Source organism: Nerophis ophidion, linkage group LG24, assembly GCF_033978795.1.
Source record: "Nerophis ophidion isolate RoL-2023_Sa linkage group LG24, RoL_Noph_v1.0, whole genome shotgun sequence".
Lineage (NCBI taxonomy): Eukaryota > Metazoa > Chordata > Actinopteri > Syngnathiformes > Syngnathidae > Nerophis > Nerophis ophidion.
The window spans coordinates 23,970,580-23,997,315 of record NC_084634.1 but is presented as its reverse complement, the minus strand read 5'-3'; the positions used below and the strand labels follow the sequence as shown (position 1 = coordinate 23,997,315).

Genomic DNA, 26,736 nt, shown 5'->3' with positions numbered 1-26,736 from the left:
TCAACAGTTTAAAGGGGAACATTATCACAATTTCTGATGGGTTAAAACCAAGAACACCATCCCTACAATGAAGCATGGGAGCGGTAGCATCATGTTTTTTGGGGTGTTTTTCTGCTCATGGGACAGGACGACTGTACTGTATTAAGGAGAGGATGACTGCAGGCATGTATTGTGGGATTTTGGCCAAAAACCTCCTTCCCTCAGTCAGATCATTGAAGATGAGTCGTGGCTGGATCTTCCAACATGACAATGACCCAAAGCACACAGCCAGGAAAACCAAGAAGTGGCTTCGTAAGAACCATATCAAAGTTCCAGAGTGGCCTAGCCAGTCTCCAGACCTAAATCCAATTGAAAATCTTTGGAGGGAGCTGAAAGTCTGTGTTACTCAGCGACAGCCCAGAAGCCTGACTGATCTAGAGAAGATCTGTGTGGAGGAGTGGGCCAAAATCCCTCCTGCAGTCTTTGCAAACTACAGGAAACGTTTGACCTCTGTAATTGCAAACAAAGGCTACTCTACCAAATATTAATGTTGGTGTTCAAATACCAATTTTCAGCTTTAATACACAAATAAATTGTTAAAAAGAAATCATATATTGTGATTTCTTTTTAGGTTATCTCTTATACAGTGGACATGCACCTACTGTGAAAATTTCCTTTGTCATTTGTAAGTGGGAGAACTTGCAAAATAGCAGGGTGTTCAAATACGTATTTGAATATAATATGAAAATATTGAAGTAGACTAACATATAGTGCAGACCTGGGCAAATTAAGGCCCGGGGGCCACATGCTTTTCAACTTGCCCCGCTGGACATTCCCCAATAATTTTTTGAGATCTTTAAGATGGAAAGTGTAGTTGCCATTATAAAGTGCAGTGATGTTTTCAAATGACCGGAAGTCTTGAACTATACAAAGTATTTCAATGGTTGGAATCTGCGCTTTGGGATGATATACCAGTTACTATGGTCATCTAATTAGTTACTATGGCTATCTAATTAGTTACTATGGCTATCTTACATCACAGCAGCTCAGACGAGGCACCAAGCAGTGTGGGTTAAAACCAATAAAAATCAGTTCCCAGTGGCTTATTTTATTTTTCGAAGTTTTTCTAAAAATTTTACCCATCACGCAATATCCAGAAAAACGGCTTCAAAGTGCCTGATTTTAACCGTCGTTATATCCACCCTTCTATTGTCCTGTGACGTCACTGCGTGAAGCCAGCACAGACAAACATGGCGGATAGCACAGAAAGGTATAGCAAAGTAGCTCGGATTCAGACTCGGGTTTCAGCGGCGCAAGCGATTCAACAGATTGCGCATGTATTGAAACGCATGGTTGGAGTGTGGAGGCAGGTAGCGAAAACGAAATTGAAGAAGAAACTGAAGCTATTGAGTCATATCACGACAGAGAGCGGCATGGGAGGAAGCGCGGACGAATTTGGCGATCGCCCTCTAACCAACATTTTTCAACGAGCTAATTTAGGGATTTCACCATCTAAGATCTGTAATATCAATCAATCAATCAATCAATCAATGTTAATTTATATAGCCCTAGATCACAAGTGTCTCAAAGGGCTGCACGAACCACAACGACATCCACAGTACAGAGCCCACATAAGGGCAAGGAAAAACTCACCCCAGTAGGACGTCGATGTGAATGACTATGAGAAACCTTGGAGAGGACCACATATGTGGGCAACCCCATACCCCCCCCCCCCCCCCGACCCCCCCCAGGGGAGACCGAAAGCAATGGACATCGAGTGGGTCTAGCATAATGTTGTGAAAGTCCAGTCCATAGTGGATCTAACATAATAGTGAGAGTCCAGTCCATAGTGGGGCCAGCAGGAGACCATCTCAAGCAAGACGGTACAACAGCGCAGAGATGTCCCCAACCGATGCACAGGCGAGCAGTCAACCCCGGGTCCCGACTCTGGATGCATAGTCTCATGTCCTTACATGGAGGTCCAAAACTGGTGTTTATCCTGCTCTTAAAGCGGTCATATTATGATTTTTTTTTCCAACTTTTAAAACACTTTCTTGTGGTCTACATAACATGTAATAGTGGTTCTTTGGTCAAAATTTTGCATAGATGAGTTTCACAGACCATCTTCAAGCCACTTTCTGACCGTCTCTTTAGGACAGACCTGGGCAAATTATGGCCCGGCGGCCACATGCGGCCAGTTAAGCTTTTCAATCTGGCCCGCTGGACATTCCCAAATATTTTTTTTCCATCTTTAAGATCAAAACTGTAACTGACAAATTTGATGTGCAGTGATGTTTCAAATTACCGTAAATCTTGAACTATACAATACAACTAAACTATATCTCCCAGAATACCTCGTCAATTTGTGAGGTATTTACATTATTAAAAGTTAAATTGTGAGTTAGTGTATATATATTTATATATGTGTATGTGTACCTATACAGTATATATATATATATATATATATACTACAACCAAATGTTGAATATATGAATATGAAAATATTTCAATTAATTATCATATAGTGCAGACCTGGGCAAATTAAAGGGGGCCACATGCGGCCCGTTGAGCTTTTCAATCTGGCCCACCGGACATTCCCAAATAATTTTTTGAGATCTTTAAGATGGAAACTGTAGTTGCCATTATGATGTGCAGTGATGTTTTCTAATGACCGTAAGTCTTGAACTATACAAAGTATTTCAATGGTTGGAATCTGCGCTTTGGGATGATATACCAGTTACTATGGTCATCTAATTAGTTACTATGGTAATCTAATTTGTTACTATGGTAATATAATTAGTTACTATTGTCATTAACGTCACAGCAACTCAGACGAAGCACCAAGCAGTGTGGGCGGGAAGCGTTTCCACAGGCGTGGAAGGAGATTTTCACAACAAAGTTCTGAAGCCTATTTCACTGTTTGTTGCGTTTTTGTTGCGCTTTTCTTGATTGTAAAACATGTCGATCGAAAGGGGGTGTGACATTCATATTTTGTCAATATTCAGTGTTTTATCCTTAATAGAAAAATTAAAAATTCCATTACGTTTTTTAGGGCGATCTGTCACAGCGTTTTTAGCATTCAATCAGACATTATTGTGAGGTTTTGTATTAGTGTTCCTAAAAATAAATATACCGGCCCCCAGACACATTTTTTTCTCTAAATAATAGCCCAGGCCTGATAAAGTGTATGACCTAACTTGTAGGAAACTTTAGTAAAGTTGTGTGTAAACAAATATATTTAAAATGCCATGCAATTTTCATTACATTATTGTTTACATAAGCAAGTTATGTTCAACATTTACAAAAAAGTAATTAATCCACATAATCGTTGAAAGCCACAAATCCAAATAAACATTTACAACACAATACAACACATAAACAACTATGACAGGTCTAGAACTTCGGAGTTTCGAGAGCAAAGGATCAACTAAGTTAGCACTCCATTTAAACTATGAAATTAAAGGCCTACTGAAACCCACTACTACCGACCACGCAGTCTGATAGTTTATATATCAATGATGAAATATTAACATTGTAACACATGCCAATAGGGCCGGTTTAGTTTACTAAATTGCAATTTTAAATTTCCCGCAAGTTTCTTGTTGAAAACGTTGCGGAATGATGAAGCGTATGATGACGCGTGTTTGTGACGTCATTGGTTGGAGCGGACATATTAGCCGAGCACCACTCACGGCTAAAAGTCGTCTCTTTTCATCGCATAATTACACAGTACTTTGGACATCCGTGTTGCTGAATCTTTTGCAATTTGTACAATTAATAATGGAGACTATAAAGAAGAATGCTGTTGGTGGAAAGCTGTGGATTGCAGCTGCCTTTAGCACCGAAACACAGCCGGTGTTTCTTTGTTTGTTGTGAAGCTTTAACACAGAGTGGTCAAGCGAACATGTTTCTCTACGTCAACCAGCAAGTTTTGGGATGGAAAAATTGTGATATTAAGTTAGCTCTTATCGGAGACTTCAGTGGATTACGCGACCTCATCCTGCAGCTCAAAAAAGCAGCTGTGATCTTGGCTCCTCGGCTTCTCTCAGAGACACTGGCGTTCAGCGCAGCCATCTGACTTTCAGGTATGACTTTACAATCTCACTAAAATACTATTAACACAATAAGCAGATAAGGGATTTTCCAGAATTATCCTAGTAAATGTGTCTAATGACATCTGAAACTCTCCCACTGCCGCCGCCTAGAGCCGTCGACTTTTTTATTTTCTTTTTTTTTAGTGCTCCAATCTAACTTTCTTCATCCGCGAATCTTTCATCCTCGCTCAAATTAATGGGGAAATCTTCGCTTTCTCGGTCCGAATTGCTCTTACTGCTGGTGGCTCACATTATAAACAATGTGAGGATGTGAGGACCCCTCACACCGGTGAAGTCACGCACACATCGTCTGCTGCTTCCGGTACAGGCAAGGCTTTTTTATTAGCGACCAAAAGTTGCGAACTTTATCGTGTATGTTCTCTACTAAATCCTTTCAGCAAAAATATGGCAATATCGCGAAATAATCAAGTATGACACATAGAATGGACCTGCTATCCCCGTTTATAAGTTGTGTATGTTGCCACATTTTTCCCAAAAGCCTGTAATTGTTTTTGGTTTTTATTTTTATTTTATTTATTTATTTATTTTTTGTTCCTTATTCGGCATTCACCGAACACCTGACGTCCTTCCAGACCCTGATGCAACTAGTGTATCTCTCGGAAAATCCCGGAACTGGGCTGTCCTCGTTGTCGGTTAACCTTTGACATGCGCTTCCAAAATGGATGTGCCCATGTTGTTTATACCAATTAAAGTTAATTATGCGATGTCTTAAACAGTTGAAAGGGTAAGACAAAAAGTAATGGCTGTTTTTATCTATTACGTTACAATTGTCCATTAACAAGTAAAAGGTCAAGGGTGGTCACGGCATGTTCTTGCTGTCGATGCTGGTCAATTTTTTAGGGCATTACAGCAAGTGAAAAGGGCAGTCACAGCACTTGCCGTGGTTAAGTTCGAACCTTGATATAATGCAAAACCAACTTTTCTTACCAATATGTACCTGTTCTTGTGTTTTTGGGCTCTGCATAAGTCCTGGTAATGTGAACTCAAACCATTGAGGCATCGCGGAGATATTTATAAAACAATCTTGCATTTCTTCATACTTCTTCTAAACGAGTCGTTTGGAATTTGCCCCAATTGTGACATTTTTCCCCATTGGTGACGTCAGCGGATATATCCATATATGGTAACGTTTTCCTCGAAGAGCTTTGCACGAATCCATCATTGACAAGCTCTTTCTCTTTCCCTATCCTCTTGTTATGGGGCAGACTGGCTCGTTCATTCTCCGCTGTTGCCATTTCTAATACAATGATTACAATAAAATGCTTTACTGTCCTTAAAAATGATATACTCGATGTCGATGCGCCAAAACTACAACATGGCTGACGGGGAGAAGACTCAGTCAAAGTGGACGCACTTAAATGAAACGGCGCACTCTTAAAATTATAATTATTATTACGCCTGCACTGGCTTCCTGTGCACTTAAGTTGTGACTTTAAGGTTTTACTACTTACATATAAAATACTACATGGTCTAGCTCTAGCCTATTTTGCCGATTGTATTGTACCATATGTCCCGGCAAGAAATCTGTGTTCAAAGGACTCCGGCTTATTAGTGAATCTCACAGCCCCAAAAAAGTCTGCGGGCTATAGAGCATTTTCCGTTCGGGCTCCAGTACTCTGGAATGCCCTCCCGGTAACAGTTCGAGATGCCACCTCAGTAGAAGCATTTAAGTCTCACCTTAAAACTCATTTGTATACTCTAGCCTTTAAATAGACTCCCTTTTTAGACCAGTTAATCTGCCGTTACCTTTCTTTTTCTCCTCTGTCCCACTCTCCCTTGTGGAAGGGGTCCGGTCCGGTGGCCATGGATGAAGTACTGGCTGTCCAGAGCCAGGACCCAGGATGGACCGCTCGCCTGTGTATCGGCTGGGACATCTCCGCGCTGCTGATCCGCCTCCGCTGAGGATGGTTTCCTGTTGGCTCCACTATGGATGGCACTCCCGCTACTGTGTTGGATCCATTTTGGACTGGACTCTCACGGTTGTGTTGGATCCACTATGGATTGAACTTTCACCGTATCATGTTAGACCCGCTCGACATCCATTGCTTTTGGTCCCCTAGGGGGGTTGCCCACATATGCGGTCCTCTCCAAGGTTTCTCATAGTCATCATTGTCACCGACGTCCCACGGGGTGTGAGTTTTCCTTGCCCTTATGTGGGCTCTACCGAGGATGCCGTTGTGGTTTGTGCAGCCCTTTGAGACACTAGTGATTTAGGGCTATATAAATAATCATTGATTGATGATTGATTGGTGACGTCAGCGGCTATATCCATATATGGTAAAGTTTTCCTCGAAGAGCTTTGCACGAATCCATCATTGACGAGCTCTTTCTATTTCCCTATCCTTTTGTTATGGGGCAGACTGGCTCATACATTCTCCGCTGTTGCCATTTCTAATACAATAACACGCTTTACTGTCCTTAAAAATGACGGACTCGATGTCGAAGCGCCAAAACTACAACATGGCTGACGGGGAGAAGACTCAGTCAAAGTGGACGCACGTAAATAAAACGGCGCACTCTTAAAAGACGGTCAGAAAGCGGTTTGAAGATGGTCTGTAAAACATAATCAATGCAACATTTTTACCAAAGCACCACCATTACACGTTCTGGAGACCACAAGGAAGTGTTTTAAATGTAGAAAAAAAACCCTGAATTGTACCTTTTTAAATAGACAACACCTCATTGTAGGCCGCTTTTTACTAGCTTTACTGTGTTTAGAACACGCAGTAAAGATAAAGACGTGTAGTTGTCTCGCATAAAGATTGTGGATGATGGGCAAAATTTGAAAAAAGTGCAGCTAGGCCCACCTGTATCCAACACTTATTTCTTACCACCAAAAACTTGCCTGGCGACAAGACATTTGTCCCTGTGTTTGTTACAAAATTCTAGTATTTCTGCAAATATTATAGTAATTCATGTACATGCATGGCAGTTTTGTTGTTAAGGGGTTTTACTGCAAATGTGTTGCTGAACAAGACTGTGTGCTCGCTGTTAAGTGCAGATCAATGCTCTTCTGTAGCCACTGACCTGGAAAATGCTGAAAAGCGTTGCTTGCTCTGCTATCGATAGGCATTGTAATTAAGAGCAGCACCCACAGTGCAATTGGTGTTAAAACTAGCAGAGATAGTGTCTGGAATTGTGTGAAAATGTCTTTCTTATTATTCACAACTCTGCAGTGTCTCTGTGGATTTAAAGATTGGATGTGTGTTTGTGGGCAAACATGAAATAATGAGTGATGGCTTTGTCGGGTTGACCTAATGGGACAGTTTTGTTGTTATCATTAAATTTTAAGCCACAAATGGCATTGCCTGACATGGCAGAATGTTATCCTGGCAGTCAGGGAGGCCATCTGTTCAGCCTCGAGTGGAAAGTATCGAATCTCTTCTAGGTCAGGCACTAGTGAATTGGGTGAGAACTCTTTAAAATTGGTGTTGTTCACTGGAATTTGCTTGATTTGTCAGCTGCAACCTCACAGACAGACCATGGATTCAGGAATCCAAGCTACGGACAAGACTGGCAGCTCTGTCCCACGTAGAACCAAACGTTCCTGGGCCTCCTCGGCTTCCTTGTGCCCCATGTTCAACATCGATCAGATCTGGTTAGAGGAGCTCATTGGCCTCTCTTCAAACTCTTCCAGCCTGGCTTCCAGTTGTTGTTTACCTGCTATAAGTAGCCCTGGAGGCAGCAGTGAGTGCAGGAGCAGCCTGGATAGTTGGAGCTCAGGGGTGACCTCCTTTCTCCACAGCTCAATCAAGAAGCAAAGTCAAGAAGTCTTTCGGGCCAGACTTAAAGAAAAGCGAAGGTGGCCAACCTACCCTGCCAGGGGTTGTTACTTCAGAGCGCATACCGGCAAGCAGGGAGGGGAGAACTACCACATCGAACGCCATGCATGGGTTGACAGAGGTGGAGAGCATCAGGGGAGGGGCTCTGGTCAAACCCAAGCTAGCATAAAAAGAGGTAAACAAGACAGACTGTTGGAGGGGAAGATTGGAGACAAAGTGAAGTTTTCACTGTTCCTGGATGAGGTGGCATCCAACGTGCTTGACCCGAACAGCTTGCAAGCTTTTGGAAAAAACGCAAATCCCTTTAGCTCAAGTCTAGGTCAACCTCAAGACAAGGTCCAGGCCCAGAGGAGCCACAGGCTGCCACACTCCATGGCCCAGCAGCAGACCGCTTTACCGGAACAACAAACCCCGGAAGATCGGCTTCAAACTGACTGTTCTCCGAAGACCTACCTGGAGACAGACATCGACACCGTCAGGAGGGAGGACCAGGCAGAGGACGGGGACAACAAACATGAAACACATTCACTGTTACTGATAGAAGAACAAAATGTGATTCTGCCTCCTCCGAATTTCTGCCAAGGATTTCAAAGTTTTCTGGAATTTAACCACGGCTCCAGGTACCCCCACAGATCTACCTCTCTACCCAGAGGCATCAACATGGTGAGTCCTAATGCTTGGTCACGCAGCACATGTTCTAACTGGAACAACATGTGGTGGTGCCTTTCTGCTTTCATGGGTTACTTCAAAGTAAATTGTGAATGTGAGTGTGAATGTTTTCTAGCTGTGATGGCCCTGCAATTAGGGGGCGGCTTGTCCCGGGTGTACCCCGCCTTCCGCCCTACAAACCAAAAAGTCCAGTTCTGATTGATTTTGATGCCCTGAACTGTAATAAACACGTTTTCTTCTGTTGTTTGATACTTTACATTAGTTAAAGTTAAAGGCCTACTGAAATGAGATTTTCTTATTTAAACGGTGATAGCAGGTCCATTCTATGTGTCATACTTGATCATTTCACGATATTGCCATATTTTTGCTGAAAGAATTTAGTAGAGAATATCGACGATAAAGTTCGCAACTTTTGGTCGCTAATAGAAAAGCCCTGCCTTTACCGGAAGTATGTGCGTGTGACGTCACGAGTTGCAGGGCTCCACACATATTCACATTGTTTATAATGGGAGCCACCAGCAGTAAGAGCAATTTGGACCGACAATTTCCCCATTATTTGAGCGACGATGAAAGATTCATGAATTACGATATTGATAGTAAAGGTCTAGAGAAAAAAAAAAAAAAAAAAAAAGTGACGGCTCCGGGCGGCGGCAGTGTGAGCATTTCAGATGTAATTAGACACATTTACTAGGATAATTCTGGATGATTCATTATCTGCTTATTGTTGTAATAGTGTTGTAGTGAGATTTTAAAGATTGTAAAGACATACCTCGAGGTCAGAAGCCGAGACGCCAAGCTCACAACTGCCTTTTTTGACAGCTGCTGCAGGACGACGAATAATCCACTGATGTCTCCGGTAAGATATATATCATAATTTCCCCATCCAAAAACATGCTGGTTGACGTAGAGAAAACTTGTTCGCTTGACCGCTCTGTGTTAAAGCTTCACAACAAACAAAGAAACACCGGCTGTGTCTCGGTGCTAAAGACAGCTGCAATCCACCGCTTTCCACCAACAGCATTGTTCTTTATAGTCTCCAATTTTAAATGAACAAATTGCAAAAGATTCAGCAACACAGATGTCCAAAATACTGTGTGATTATGTGATTAAAGCAGACGACTTTTAGCCATAAGTGGTGCAGCGCAAATATTTATTGACAGTCCGTGACGTCACGCGTCCGCGTCATCATTCCGCGACGTTTTCAACAAGATACTTATGAAATTACATTTATATTTTGTTGAAGTATTATTCAATAAATATATTTTTAAAGGATTTTTGAATTGTTGCTATATTTAGAGTATTTAAAAAAAAAATCTTACGTATCCCTTGGCATACCTTCAAGTACCCCCAGGGGTACGCGTACCCCCATTAGAGAACCACTACATTAGGAGACATGCTATCTGCGGCGTGCCGGTAAAAAATGTCTTGTGGGCCGCACTTTGTACACTTTGCCCTGACTGTGACAAAGACAAATGTCCACTGCAGAGGCCAGCAGGATGTGAAGAAGTACATACTTTTGCACTTGAATATAGAAATACAAGCTAAATAAACCAACACCCCAGATCAGGGGTCACCAACCTTTTTGAATGCAAGAGCTACTTCTTGGGTACTGATTAATGCGAAGGGCTACCAGTTTGATACACACTTAAATAAATTGCCAGAAATAGCCAATTTGCTCAATGTACCTTTAACTCTATGTTATTATTAATAATTAATGATATTTATCTTTGAGGAAACAGTGATCATCTTAATGATTTCTCACAATAAATAGTAAATGTCATCAAAAATAATAAATATTTTTAATGACATGTTTTAAATAGGTTAAAATCCAAACTGCACTTTGTTAGAATATATAACAAATTGGACCAAGCTATATTTCTAACAAAGACAAATCATTATTTGTTGTAGATTTTCCAGAACAAAAATTTTAAAAGAAATTCAAAAGACTTTGAAATAAGATTTAAATTTGATTTTACAGATTTTCAAAATTTGCCAGAATAATTTTTGGGAAATTTAATCATAATAAGTTTGAAGAAATATTTCACAAATATTCTTCGTCGAAAGAACAGAAGCTAAAATGAAGAATTTAATTAAAATCTATTATTTTTTTACAATAAAAAAATTGTTTTACTTGAACACTGATTTAAAGGTAAAAAGGTATATGTCAGTGGTCCTTGACCTTGTTGGAGGTACCGAACCCCAACAGTTTCGTATGCACATTCACCTAACCCTTCTTTAGTGAAAAATAAAGTCGTTGTTTTTTTTGTTTGTTTTTTTCAAATTCAAGACAATGTTATGTTTTTTTTTACTAGTGCATGAACATCACCTTGTTCAAAGAACAAAACCAACACAGTGCATGAACTCACAACAAATTACACACTTGCAAATCAGATGGAAAATTAGAGGGAACATTGTTTGGGGATATATCCATTATACTTGGACTTCCTTTTTATTGTCATTCAAATTTAAACTTCGCAGTACAGATACGCCGATAGGGAGAAGTTTTTATTTACACGATTGATTGATTGATTGATTGATTGAGACTTTTATTAGTAGATTGCACATCCATCCATCCATTTACTACCGCTTATTCCCTTTTGGGGTCGCGGGGGGCGCTGGCGCCTATCTCAGCTACAATCGGGCGGAAGGCGGGGTAGACCCTGGACAAGTCGCCACCTCATTGCAGGGCCAACACAGATAGACAGACAACATTCACACTCACATTCACACACTAGGGCCCATTTAGTGTTGCCAATCAACCTATCCCCAGGTGCATGTCTTTGGAATATATATTCTGTAAAATTGACCACTAAATGGTAACACCCGAATAAGTTTTTCAACATGTTAAGTAATCAATTAATGAGTCTGGTGTGTCTTGACCGCTGCGGCGGAGGCTCTGCCGAACCCCTGAGGCCGACTCACCTAACCCCTAGGGTTCGATCGAACCCAGGTAAAGAACCACTGGTATATGTGTTTAAACATCTTAAAATCATCATTAAGGTTGTATTTTTTCTTTAAAACTATCTTTCTGAAAGTTATAAGAAGGAAAGTAAAAAAAATAATGAATGTATTCAAGCAAGTGAAGACCAAATCTTTAAAGGAGAACATTATCACCAAACCTATGTAAGCGTCAATATATACCTTGATGGTGCAGAAAAAAGACCATATATTTTTTGAACCGATTACAGAACTCTAAATGGGTGAATTTTGGCGAATTAAACGCCTGTCTGTCTATCGCTCATGTGGTGATGACGTCAGAACGTGACGTCTCCGAGGTAATACAGCCGCCATTTTCATTTTCAACACATTACAAAAACCGGGTCTCAGCTCTGTTATTTTCCGTTTTTTCGACTTTTTTTTTTGGAACCTTAGAGACATCATGCCTCGTCGGTGTGTTGTCGGAGGGTGTAACAACACTAACAAGGGAGGGATTCAATTTGCACCACTGGCCCGAAGATGCGAAAGTGTCTGCTGCCAGACCCCCATTGAATGTGCCAAAGTGTCTGCACATTTTACCGGCGATGACAGACATGGCACAGAGATGTATGGATAACCTGCAGATGCATTTGCAATGATAAAGTCAACAAAATCAGACATATTTAGTCGTGGCGTGACTGCCAGCTAATCAATGCTACCATGCTACGCTAATCGATGCTAACATGCTATTTACCGGCGGTGCTAAAGGAGACATGGCACAGAGATGTATGGATAACCTGCAGATGCATTTGCAACTTTATTACGTTTCCTTCCACCCAAATTTAATGCGAAAAAAACACTTACCAATCAACGGATTTAAGTTGCTCCAGTGTCACGAGATGCGAAAGTCCTGATCGTTTGGTCCGCACATTTTACCGGCGATGCTAACGCAGCTATTTGGCCATGCTATGGCTATGAATAGCGTCAATAGCTATTCGCTCAATAGCTTCAGTTTCTTCTTCAACACTTTCATACTCCAACCATCCGTTTTAATACATGCGTAATCTGTTGAATCGCTTAAGCCGCTGAAATCTGAGTCTGAATCCGAGCTAATGTCGCTATATCTTGCTGTGGTATCTGCCATTGTTTGTTTACATTGGCCGCACTGGATGACGTCACAGGAAAATGGATAGTCGCATCGCAAATACCGAAAATCAAGCACTTTAAAGCATTTTTTAGGGCTATTCGGCGACCGATAAAATTGTGAAAAAAACTTCAAAAAATACAACAAGCCACTGGGAACTGATTTTTATTGTTTTTAACCCTTTTGAAATTGTGATAATGTTCTCCTTTAAAATATTTTCTTGGATTTTCAGATTCTATTTGAGTTTTGTCTCTGTTAGAATTAAAAATGTTGAGCAAAGCGAGACCAGCTTGCTAGTAAATAAATAAAATGTAAAAAATAGAGGCAGCTCACTGCTAAGTGCTGCTATTTGAGCTATTTTTAGAGCAGGCCAGCAGGCGACTCATCTGGTCCTTACGGGCGACCTGGTGCCCGTGGGCACCGCGTTGGTGACCCCTGCCCCAGATTTGAGCATTTCAGCAACGTTAGCATCTGATATTTTCCACTGTTCAGTCCAGTTTGTCGAGCTGATGCCAGAGTACGCTTCTTTGGGACCAGAGAAGTTGTTACTCGTGTACTCATCAGCATTCTTCTCGGCCAGTCTCTCCTGGTCACGCAAACAACATGCATGGAACATCGCAATCGTCCACTGACTCAGCCCATTTAGCAGTGTTTATTGTGTGATAAACCTCATTCGCTCAGCTTGAAACATAACCTTTTACCAAAACGGCCGGCTCGGGATGCACAAAATCAACTCAAATGTCGCCTTTAATCAGAGAATTGCAACTAGTAGTTTCCCCCTAGACACGTGTTGCGGGGAAGACAGGATTAAAGGCTCAATTAAACATTACTGCTTCCAAAGTGAATGTATTTGCAGACTCAGCATGATGTTCATCCCAGAGGCGGAGGATAATAAAAGCACAGGAGGGGGAAAAATATATATATTTACGGGTAGATAAAACATGAAAAACATGGGTTTTGAAAGAACCCAACATTAAGGAAGGCTCTTAAAAATTAGAAATGTGGTCGTTCGATATTTAAAGGGAGGCTCGGGTTGCCTTAATTTATTGTCTGATTAAAATTCAGCCTTTGCCGTCACCTTAGCAACTGCTTGCAAAAAAAAAAAAAAAAAATGGTGGGCGGTACGGGGGCTGTGGAGCCAGCATGCAAGCCTGTTGGTGTTGCTTGCTGCAAACTTTCATGTCCTCGCACACGTCTTTGTACTTGCGAGTGAACATGTACGAAACGGCTGTCATGATGGATAAATTCATAAATGCATACTGTAGGTACTCAATGCTGCCATGCTGCATTGCTTACAATATCAAAAAAAAAAGCAGGAACTGCAATCAGTGATCATGTCTTTATACAAAGGAAATATGAAACATGTTTATTTTTTGTAGAACTACACTGCATCTCAGGGAGAGCTGGACAATACAGTGGGGCAAAAAAGTATTTAGTCAGCCACCGATTGCGCAAGTTCTCCCACTTAAAATGATGACAGAGGTCTGTAATTTTCATCATAGGTACTTCAACTGTGAGAGACAGAATGTGAAAAAAAATTCAGGAATTCACATTGTAGGAATTTTAAATAATTCCTTTGTAAATAATGGTGGAAAATAAGTATTTGGTCAACCATTCAAAGCTCTCACTGATGGAAGGAGGTTTTGGCTCAAAATCTCACGATAAATGGCCCCATACCAAAATGGATACATGGATGATACAGCAGAGGATTGGGAGAATGTCATGTGGTCAGATGAAACCAAAATATAACTTTTTGGTACAAAACCAACTTGTCCTGTTTGGAGGAAGAAGAATACTGAGTTGCGTCCCAAAAACACCATACCTACTGTGAAGCATGGGGGTGGAAACATCATGCTTCGGGGCTGTTTTTCTGCTAAGGGGAGAGGACGATTGATCCGTGTTGAGGAAAATGGGGCCATGTATCGTGAGATTTTGAGCCAAAACCTCCTTCCATCAGTGAGAGCTTTGAATGGTTGACCAAATACTTTTTTTCCACCGTAATTTACAAATAAATTCTTTAAAATTCCTACAATGTGAATTCCTGTTTTTTGTTCACATTCTGTCTCTCACAGTTGAAGTGTACCTATGATGAAAATTACAGACCTCTGTCATCATTTTAAGTGGGAGAACTTGCGCAATCGGTGGCTGACTAAATACTTTTTTGCCCCACTGTATTTGTCATACTTTATTTTACTACAGCACTTCAGTGGTTGCATACACTATACCAGTGTTTCTCAACCTTTTTTCAGTGATGTACCCCCTGTGAACATTTTTTTAATTCAAGTACCCCCTAATCAGAGCAAAGCATATTTGGTTGGAAAAAAAAGAGATAAAGAAGTAAAATACAGCACTATGTCATCAGTTTCTGATTTATTAAATTGTATAACAGTGCAAAATATTGCTCATTTGTAGTGGTCTTTCTTGAACTATTTGGAAAAAAAATACAAAAAAATAACTAAAAACTTAAATAAACAAGTGATTCAATTATAAATAAAGATTTCTACACATAGAAGTAATCATCAACTTAAAGTGCCCTCTTTGGGGATTGTAATAGAGATCCATCTGGATTCATGAACTTAATTGTAAACATTTCTTCACAAAAAAATAAATATTTAACATATTTATGGAACATGTCCACAAAAATCTAGCTGTCAACACTGAATATTGCATTATTGTATTTTTTTTCACAGTTTATGAAGTTACATTCATATTTTGTTGAAGTATTATTCCATCCATCCATTTTCTACCGCTTATTCCCTTTTGGGGTCGCGGGGGGCGCTGGCGCCTATCTCAGCTACAATCGGGCGGAAGGCGGTGTACACCCTGGACAAGTCGCTACATCATCGCAGGGCCAACACAGATAGACAGACAACATTCACACTCACATTCACACACTAGGGCCCATTTAGTGTTGCCAATCAACTTATCCCCAGGTGCATGTCTTTGGAAGTATTATTCAATAAATATATTTATAAAGGATTTTTGAATTGTTCCTGTTTTTAGAATATTTAAAAAAAATCTCACTTACTCCTTGGCATAACTTCAAGTACCCGCAGGGGTACGCGTACCCCCATTTGAGAACCACTGCACTATACTAATACATACATAATATAGTGCAGTGTTTTTCAACCTTTTTTGAGTCAAGTCATATTTTTTGCATTGAAAAAAGTCCGGAGGCACACCACCAGCAGAAATCATTAAAAAACGAAACTCAGTTGACAGTAAAAAGTTGTCGTCGCAATTGTTGGATATGACTTTAAACCATAACCAAGCATGCATCACTGTAGCTCTTGTCTCAAAGTAGGTGTACTATCACCACCTGTCACGTCTTTTCTCGCTCTTCTATTTTGGTGGCCTTTTCTCTTTTTTTCATATTTTCCTGTAGCAGTTGTATGTCTTCCTTTGAGCTGTATTTCCCGCATCTACTTAATCTTAGCAATCAAGAATATTTTAGTTGTTTTTATCCTTCTTTGTGGGGACATTGTTGATTGTCATGTCATGTTCAGATGTACATTGTGGACGCCATCTTTGCTCCACAGTAAGTCTTTGCTGTCGTCCAGCATTCTGTTTTTGTTTACTGAGTAGCCAGTTCAGTTTTAGTATTGTTCTGCATAGCCTCTCCTAAGCTTCAAGCTTTAAATAGACTCCCTTTTTAGACCAGTTGATTTGCCGTTTTTTTTTCTTTTTCTCTTATGTCCCACTCTCCCTTGTGGAGGGGGTCCGGTCCGATCCGGTGGCCATGTACTGCTTGCCTGTGTATCGGCTGGGGACATCTCTGCGCTGCTGATCCGCCTCCGCTTGGGATGTTTTCCTGCTGGCTCCGCTGTGAACGGGACTCTCGCTGCTGTGTTGAATCCGCTTTGGACTGTACTCTCGCGGCTGTGTTGGATCCATTATGGATTGAACTTTCACAGTATCATGTTAGACCTGCTCGACATCCATTGCTTTCATCCTCTCCAAGGTTCTCATAGTCATCATTGTCACCGACGTCCCACTGGGTGTCAGTTTTCCTTGCCCTTAGGTGGGCCTACCGAGGATGTCGTTGTGGTTTGTGTTGTGGTTTGTGCAGCCCTTGGAGACACTAGTAAATTAAGGCCACATAAGTAAGCATTGATTGATTGATTGATTGATTGATTGATTGATTGATTGATTCAATGCATTTTCTTAGGAGCACTCCCCTTTTGTTTATTTTTGGTTTAAGCATTAAGACACCTTTTTACCTGCATGCTGCCTCCCGCTCCTTCCGACATCTAAAAAGCAATTACTATCACCTATTGATATGGAAGAGTATTACACGGTTACTCTGCCGAGCTCTAGACAGCACCGACAATCAACAACAACAACAAATAAATTGCAGACTATAATTACTGGTTTGCAAAAAATATTTTTAACCAAAAATCTCCCACGGCACACCAGACTGTATCTCACGGCACACTGGTTGAAAAACACAGATACCAGTAACAATTGCAGCATCAGTAGTGTAATATGATGACAGAGTGTAATCGGGCAACAATGTGATAATATAAGGCAATATTTACATTTCAAGAAACAGTTGCATAATCTGTTCATCTATTATTTTAATACTATTACATGTAGTGTCCTATTTCTTTGTGTAAGACAGGGGTCTCCAAGTGCGGCCCGGGGGCCATTTGAGGCCCGCAGCACGATTTTTATTGGCCCATGACACTTTCTATAGACCAGTGTTTTTCAACCTTTTTTGAGCCAAGGCACATTTTTTGCATTGAATAAACCAGCCATGCATCAAAAGAGCCTTGTCTCAAAGTAGGTGACTTATTTGGAGTTTTTTGCTGTTTTCCTGTGTGTCGTGTTTTAGTTCTTGTCTTGCGCTCCTATTTTGATGGCTTTTTCTCTTGTTTTGATATTTTTCTGTAGCAGTTTCATGTCTTCCTTTGAGCGATATTTCCCACATCTACCTTTTTTTCTCAATCAGGACTATTTCAGTTGTTTTTAACCTTTCTTTGTGGGGACATTTTTGATTGTCATGTCACGTTCTGATGTAAATTGTGGACGGTGTCTTTGCTCCACAGTAAGTCTTTGCTGTCGTCCAGCATTGTGTTTTTGATTACTTTGCAGCCAGTTCAGTTTTAGTTTCACTCTGCATCGCCTTCCCTAAGCTTTAATGCCTTTCCTTATGGGCACTCACCTTTTGTTTATTTTTCGTTTGAGCATTAGACACCTTTTTACCTGCACCCTGCCTCCCGCTGTTTCTATGAAGCAATTAGCTACCGGCTGCCACCTACTGATATGGAAGAGTATTACACGGTTACTCTGCCCAGCTCCAGACAGCACCGACACTCAACAACAACACATACTTTGCAGACTATAATTACTGATTTGCAAAAAATATTTTTAATCCAAATAGGTGAAATTAGATCATCTCCCACGGAACACCAGACTGGATGTCAGGGCACGTGTGCCCCAGCACAGTGGTTGAAAAACACAGCTATAGACAAACTAAACAGGTCCCAAATTAGAACAAAAAACTATGAAAAATTCAACGGGACCAAATCCCCCCAAAATGGGACCTGACAACCTGAGCGTCTTACTGTTAGGTCTTTGGTGATTTCCGTGTGTCTTGTCATGATGAAAAAGTGTACACATTTCTTGTGCGACATGATATGTTTTTGAGTGTACTAAAGCCCTTGTTTCAGTTGACGGTATAACAGCAATATTAGTAAATGCAAGCTTACTTTAGAGCATGGTTAACATAAATACAAATAAAATCAATTAAAATAATAATTACTTTGAGTATTTTTCATATACAAAATGTAATAAAGTGGCCCTTGCATCCTTCAATTTTTCTCTGTGGCCCTCGCTGGGAAATGTTTGGACACCTCTGGTGTAAGATGGGATAGGATAAGTCTTTGTTGTCAATGCACAAGTACAACAAAACTTTGTTTTCAGCATTAAAATAACACTCTTGATCTGCTGCACATAAAAGAGTGAAAATGTGGCTAAAAATTGACCCCTAATGTGGAGTGAATTATATTTACATAGCGCTTTTCTCTAGTGACTCAAAACGCTTCACATAGTGAAACCCAATATCTCAGTTACATTTGAACCAGCGTGGGTGAAACTGGCAGCAGGTGGGTAAAGTGTCTTGCCCAAAGACACAAGGGCAGTGACTAGGATGGCGGAAGTGGGGATTGAACCTGGAACCCTGAAGTTGCTGACACATTAACAAACAAAATAACACAGGCATATTGTGTTGCCTGTGTTATTTTCCTAGCCAATACACCGCATTAAACCCCAAAGTCCTTGTCAAATTGACTTGAAATTTCGACCATAAGTTAGTGACAGTTTGTCTAGTGATTATTAAACTATGATGGATTTTTTTTTTTTGCTGTATTACATCATTATTATTACACTTTGTGTGTACAGCACTACAAACATTAACAAGAGCTCGAACCATGACTATTACCTTTGTAAAGACACAATTGCTGATACAAATCCTGTACTGTAGCTGTGCTCCTATAGTGTGATATTGAGGATAATAAATACTTCCATTTTATACATGGAGACACACAGTGTTCTTTTTAGATGCATTACATATACAGTGGGGCAAAAAAGTATTTAGTCAGCCACCGATTGTGCAAGTTCTCCCACTTAAAATGATGACAGAGGTCTGTAATTTTCATCATAGGAACACTTCAACTGTGAGAGACAGAATGTGAAAAAAAAATCCAGGAATTCACATTGTAGGAATTTTAAAGAATTTATTTGTAAATTATGGTGGAAAATAAGTATTTGGTCAACCATTCAAAGCTCTCACTGATGGAAGGAGGTTTTGGCTCAAAATCTCACGATACATGGCCCCATTCATTCTTTCCTTAACACGGATCAATCGTCCTGTCCCCGTAGCAGAAAAACAGCCCCAAAGCATGATGTTTCCACCTCCATGCTTCACAGTAGGTCTGGTGTTCTTGGGATGCAACTCAGTATTCTTCTTCCTCCAAACACAACGAGTTGAGTTTAAACCAAAATGGATACATGGATGATACAGCAGAGGATTGGGAGAATGTCATGTGGTCAGATGAAACCAAAATAGAACTTTTTGGTATATGGATATATGGATACAAATGTTTTTTGTTTTTTTTGTCAAAATCTCATACAGCAGTGCTTCTCAACTATTTTTTATGTAGGAAGACGAAAACAACCCCCAAATATTAATTGTATTCAAAATGGTACACCTCTGCATAACATTGTATCCAAATTAACATGAAAGAAAACAACAGCAAAACAAAAAAAGACATATAGATCAACTTATAACAAATAATAACTATATCAACTTAGTTTTTTTAGTCTGCAAAGTACATCAATTTGACTGAAACAAAGATTCTAATTAAATCCTTATTTAAATGATACACATATTTTTGACTGACTTTTGTCATGTAGAGTGATCATGTTTTGTTTAGTTATATTCTTTTTGTTTTTGACTCCATTAATTCCTGTTTTTGTGCACCCTGGTTTGTTGTAGGTTTCCATGACAACTCGTTAGTTTCACCTGTGCTAATTTGGACTCACACACCTGATTTGTTTAGGACTCACGCAGCTGTTTTAATCATGTCACTATTATTTAAGCTTGTAGTTGCCAGGCAGTCAGCCTGACGTCATTGTTCTTTTCATGCTCTGTTCATGCTAGTTTTTTCATCTGTTCATGCTGCTCGTTTCACATCACAGTGAAGTGTTTTTTTTTTGTTTCATGTCCATAGTCTGTCTGACTAAAACACTAGCAACACAATAGGAAAATAAGGGATTTCCCAGAATTATCCTAGTAAATGTGTCTTAAAAAAACATCTAAATCCGTCCCAATGCAATCACCTTTTTTTTTAACTTTATTTTATTTATTTTTTCTAGTCCTTCACTCTAAATTTCCTCATCCACGAATCTTTCATCCTCGCTCAAATTAATGGGGAAATTGTCGCTTCCTCGGTCCAAATAGCTCTTGCTGCTGGAGGCTCACATTATAAACACCGGTGACGTCATCGTCTGTGACTGTGATTTTTTATTTTTGTATTTTTTGCGCCGTCACGTAAATGTTAAAACGCCTGCTGTGTTGCGATCCGCTGCTCGGATCGTTCTATGTTGTTGTTTTGATTTTTGTCTGTATCACATTTTGGTAGTTTGACTCCTTAGTTCCTGTTTTTAGTCTGTTTCCATATCTACATATTATTTTCACCTGCCGTGGTTTCAAGACGCACACCTGTTCTGTTAATCACCATCATATATAAACCAGCCTTTTCTGTTCAGTCTTTCTGAGATCCTAGTTTGCTTTCATGCAACAGTGACAACTCGTATGTATTTTCTCGTTAGCTTTCACGCTATGCATTTATATTTTCTCTAGCTTTCACGCTACGCTTTTGTTTTTATTCTAACTCTCACGCTAATGATTTGCTTTCCCAGTTGTGTACCTTCGTGCCAAGTTGTTAATATTTCTGTTTGTTTTCCTAGCTCCCACGCTAGCTCCCTTTGTTTGCCTTTTCTGCTCAGCTCCAGTATTTTCGTTCTTAGCCTGTTTTTGTTACCTAAATAAATTCATTATATCTTGCCTTTGCTGTGTTCATGTCGACGCATCCTCGGAAGAACTAATCCGGCAATAATATGCCACACAGTCGTAACATGCTGATCACTAAACACTGCAGGAATGTAGCAGTGTGCGTCAAATACGGCCGCAAAAAATTAAACTTTCACGAAATAAAAGAAAGTTTTGTTGTAAGTCGATGAGCTGGAGTATATTTAGAACTATGTATAGACATATTATGTTGGTTTATTTACTTAGAAAAAGTAACATCAAAACGACAGCAATTCCATGCATACCATACCGTCGACCTCATTGGTAGCAAAAAGGGCGCATGTCGTTTAGTTGGCTATGCTCTCTTTCATACACGGCTCTGATGCTATTAGTACACCAACGAATAGCTTAATTTAATATGTAAAAACAGTGTTACTGTTCGAAAAGTGTATAATGTCACAGTGGCCAAAAATGTTAACTATATTTACTACGCAACCGCATTTAAATGTTTGTCATTATGGTAGCACTTGGAAAGCCAAGTGTTTTCTGAGGAGGTACTTGGTGGAAAAAAAACTTATTATGTTGGTTTATTTCGTCAGAAAAACTAACACAGCCGCACACGTCGTTGGTAGCAAAAATGGCGCCTGTCGTTTACAAACCCCGTTTCCATATGAGTTGGGAAATTGTGTTAGAATACAATGATTTGCAAATCCTTTTCAACCCATATTCAATTGAATGCACTACAAAGACAAGATAATTGATAATCAAAGTCAAAAACGTTTTTGTTTTTTTTTAAATAATAATTATTGTGTTTGTTTATTTTGTCAGAAAAACTAACGTCAAAACGACAGCAATTCCATGCATCCCGGCCCAGCCACACACGTCATTGGTAGCAAAAATGGCGCCTGTCACTTAGTTGGCCATGCTCTCTTTCATACACGACTGTGCCGCTATTAGTACACCAAAGAATAGCTTACTTAAGTATGTAAACTCAGTGTTATTGTTCAAAAAGTGTGTAATGTTACAGTGGCCAAAAATATTACTTAAAGATCACTACGCAACCGTATTTTATTGTTGGTCATTATGGTAGTACTTGGAAAGCCAAGGGTTTTCTGAGGAGGTACTTGGTGAAAAAAAAACGTATTATGTCGGTTTATTTCGTCAGAAAAACTAACACAGCCGCACACATCGTTGGTAGCAAAAATGGCGCCTGTCGTTTAAAAATCCTGTTTCCATATGAGTTGGGAAATTGTGTTAGAATACAATGATTTGCAAATCCTTTTCAACCCATATTCAATTGAATGCACTACAAAGACAAGATAATTGATGATCAAAGTCAGAAACTTTTTTTTTTTTTTTAAATAATAATTAACTTAGAATTTAATGGTTGCAACACGTGCCAAAGTAGTTGGGAAAGGGCATGTTCACCACTGTGTTACATCACCTTTTCTTTGAACAACACTCAATAAACTTTTGGGAACTGAGGAAACTAATTGTTGAAGCTTTGAAAGTGGAATTCTTTCCCATTCTTGTTTTATGTAGAACTTCAGTCGTTCAACAGTTCGAGGTCTCCGCTGTCGTATTTTACGCTTCATAATGCGCCACACATTTTCCATGGGAGACAGGTCTGGACTGCAGGCGGGCCAGGAAAGTACCCGCACTCTTTTACTACAAAACCACGCTGTTGTAACACGTGGCTTGGCATTGTCTTGCTGAAATAAGCAGGGGCGTCCATGATAACGTTGTTTGGATGACAACATATGTTGCACTAAAACCTGTATGGACCATTCATACGTACTGCATAACAGTGTGGTACGCCAGCTGCACTGAAGCAGACAAACAGGCGATTCAGAGGGTCATAAAGTCTGCACAAAAAATCATCGACTGTCCCCTGCCCTTCCTGAATGATTTACAAAACTCCCGTTGCTTCAACAGAGCAAAAAACATTACCAAGGACAGCACACACCCTGGCTTCCACCTGTTCGACTTGCTACCAACAGGCAGGCGCTACAGGTGCATCAGAGTCAGAACAAACAGGCTCAGAGACAGCTTCTTTCCCAAAGCTGTCACCATGTTGAACTCTAACTTAAAATAATAATAATTCACCCCTATACAATATCATGCCCTAATACCCTACTGTGCGATACTACCCTTCAAGAGCAATACGTCCGACACTGATTGTTATTTATTACTTCGGTACTCTTGTCTTGTTCTGTATATTGTACAGTATTTTGTATTTTGTACTTCTATAGTGTTTTGTATATTGTACAGCATTGCTTATTATTTTTATTGGATAGTAGTCTGTTTATTTCAATTGTTAGTTTTTCCTTTTTACCTCTTGTGTCATTTATTTCACCCCATATTTCTTCCCACTACCGCACTTTAAGTTGGAGTCTTTAATCTCGTTATATGCAAATATAATGACAATAAAGTTCATTCTATTCTATTCTATTCTATTCTATTCAGCATTAATGGTGCCTTCACAGATGTGTAAGTTACCCATGCCTTGGGCACTAATACACCCCCATACCATCACAGATGCTGGCTTTTGAACTTTGTGCCTATAACAATCCGGATGGTTATTTTCCTCTTTGTTCCGGAGGACACCATGTCCACAGTTTCCAAATATAATTTGAAATGTGGACTTGTCAGACCACAGAACACTTTTCCACTTTGCATCAGTCCGTCTTAGATGATCTCGGGTTGAGCGAAGCCAGCGGCATTCCTTGGTGTTGTTGATAAATGGGTTTTGCTTTGCATAGTAGAGTTTTAACTTGCACTAACAGATGTAGCAACCAACTGTTGTTACTGACAGTGGTTCTATGAACTGTTCCTGAGCCCATGTGGTAATATCCTTTACACACTGATGTTTGTTTTTGATGCAGTACCGTCTGAGGGATCAACGGTCCGTAATACGTGCAGTGATTTCTCCAGAATCTCTGAACCTTTTGATGATTTTACGGACCGTAGATGTTAAAATCCCTAAATTGCTTGCAATAGCTCGTTGAGAAATGTTGTTCTAAAACTGTTCAACAAATTGGTGACCCTCGCCCACTCCTTGATTTTGAATTATTTAGCATTTAATGGACGCTGCTTTTATACCCAATCATGGCACCCACCTGTTCCCAAATAGCCTGCACACCTATGGGATGTTCCAAATAAGTGTTTGATGAGAATTGCTCAACTTTATCAGTATTTATTGCCACCTTGCCCAAATTCTTCGTCACGTGTTGCTGGCATCAAATTCTAAATTTAATAATTATTTGCAAAAAAAAAAAAGGTTTATCAGTTTGAACATGAAATATGTTGTCTTTGTAGCATATTCAACTGAATATGGGTTGAAAAGGATTTGCAAATCATTGTATTCCGTTTATATTTACATCTAATGGATCCTTAATAAACTAAATAAACTAAACTACGGGATCCTTAATAAACTAAATAAACTAAACTACGCCTACGCCTTCCGCCCGATTGTAGTTGAGATAGGCGCCAGCGCCCCCCGCGACCCCAAAAGGAAATAAGCGGTAGAAAATGGATGGATGGATGGAACTAAACTAACACAATTTCCCAACTCATATGGAAATGGGGTTTGTAGTTGGCCATGCTCTCTTTCATACACGACTTCCGCTATTAGTACACCAAAGAATTGCTTCATTGAATATTTAAATACAATGTAACTGTTCAAAAAGTGTGTAATGTTACAAAATATGAACTATATTTACTATGCAACCGTATTTAAATGTTTTTCATTGTGGTAGTATTGGAAAAGCCAAGTGTTTTCTGAGGAGGCACTTGGTGAAAAAAAGACGTATTGTGTTGGTTTATTTCTCCAGAACAACTAACGACAAAACGACAGCGATTCCATGCATCCCGACATAGCAGCACACGCCATTGGTAGCAAAAATGGGGCCTGTCTTTTAGCCATGCTCTCTTTCATACACGCTATTGGTCCACCAAATAGCCTCAAGGGGTTGCAATCGGGGGTTAAATCACCAAAGTAATTCCCGAGCGCGGCTAGCGCTGCTGCTCACTGCTCCCCTCACCTCCCAAGGGGGTGAACAAGGGGAAGGGTCGAATGCAGAGGACAAAGTTCACTACACCGAGTGTGCATGTGACAATCATTGGTACTTTAACTCTAATTAAATATTTAAATACAGTGTTACCGTTCAAAAAGTGTTTGATGTTACATTGGCCAAAAATATTACCTATTTACCTATATTTACTACGCAACCGTATTTTAATGTTTGTCATTATGGTAGTACTTGGAAAGCCAAATGTTTTGTGAGGAGAAAAAAAGCTTTTTGTCATGGTCCAGGTCTTAGACCATGTCCATCCATCCATCCATTTTCTACCGCTTATTCCCTTTCGGGGTCGCGGGGGGCGCTGGCGCCTATCTCAGCTACAATCGGGCGGAAGGCGGGGTACACCCTGGACAAGTCGCCACCTCATCGCAGGGCCAACACAGATAGACAGACAACATTCACACTCACATTCACACACTAGGGCCAATTTAGTGTTGTCAATCAACCTATCCCCAGGTGCATGTCTTTGGAAGTGGGAGGAAGCCGGAGTACCCGGAGGGAACCCACGCATTCACGGGGAGAACATGCAAACTCCACACAGAAAGATCCCGAGCCTGGATTTGAACCCAGGACTGCAGGACCTTCGTATTGTGAGGCAGACGCTCTAACCCCTCTGCCACCGTGAAGCCCTTAGACCATGTCATGTTCTGTTTTTGTTCTGTTTTATCATCACCCTGCTGTGTTATTTGACGTCCTTAGTTCCCGGTGGCACTTCCTGGTTTTGTTCTGTTGTCATAATTACCCATTTTGTGTCACCTGTCTCTTGTTTGTCGTCACGCACCTGATTTGTTGATTATGTTTTCTACTTAAGACAGCCTTTGTTTTACATTCGTGCTTCGACTCTTGTTTGCTCCCACGCAACAGTTGGCGTCGCTCTTCCTGTGTTGTGGTTATCTATTTTTGTATATTTGTTAGAATCCACGCTATTCACGTTTTTTTTATGTCCCTAGCTTCCACGCTAGCGCTTTTTGTTCCTTCTAGCTCCCACGCTAGTTCTGTTGGTTTTTGGTAGTGCCTTTGTGCAAGTGTCTTTGTTTTTAGTTTGTTTTATTGTATGAATAAATTATTATTCCAACCTTTATGCCGTATCCATCTTCGCTGCGCCCGCGGGAGAACGCAAACCGCGCCACGATGGCAGCAAAGCGTCACACTTTTGAGAACCACCCACTTCCAAAGACATGCACCTGGGGATAGGTTGATTGGCAACACTAAATGGGCCCTAGTGTGTGAATGTGAGTGTTGTCTGTCTATCTGTGTTGGCCCTGCGATGAAATGGCGACTTGTCCAGGGTGCACCCTGCCTTCCGCCCGAATGCAGCTGAGATAGGCTCCAGCAAGGGACAAGCGGTAGATAATTGATCGGTTTTAGTTTAATCACATGACTTACTGTAACCCAGGGGTCACCAACGCGGTGCCCGTGGGCACAAGGTAGCCTGTAAGGACCAGATGAGTCGCCCGCTGACCTGTTCTAAAAATAGCTCAAATAGCAGCACTTAACCAGTGAGCTGCTTCTATTT

At 40.4% G+C, this 26,736-nt stretch overlaps 1 protein-coding gene across 1 annotated transcript in view; it reads left to right on the top strand.

Moving 5' to 3' along the window:
* The first annotated feature begins 8,081 nt into the window (after window positions 1–8,081).
* si:dkey-174m14.3 (uncharacterized protein LOC563117 homolog) overlaps window positions 8,082–26,736 on the top strand; it is a 109,886-nt gene continuing 91,231 nt past the window's right edge. The window contains exon 1 of the mRNA XM_061885952.1: window positions 8,082–8,539. Coding sequence (XP_061741936.1) covers window positions 8,249–8,539 — 291 coding nt within the window. The 5' untranslated portion in view covers window positions 8,082–8,248. The remainder of the gene's footprint in view (window positions 8,540–26,736) is intronic.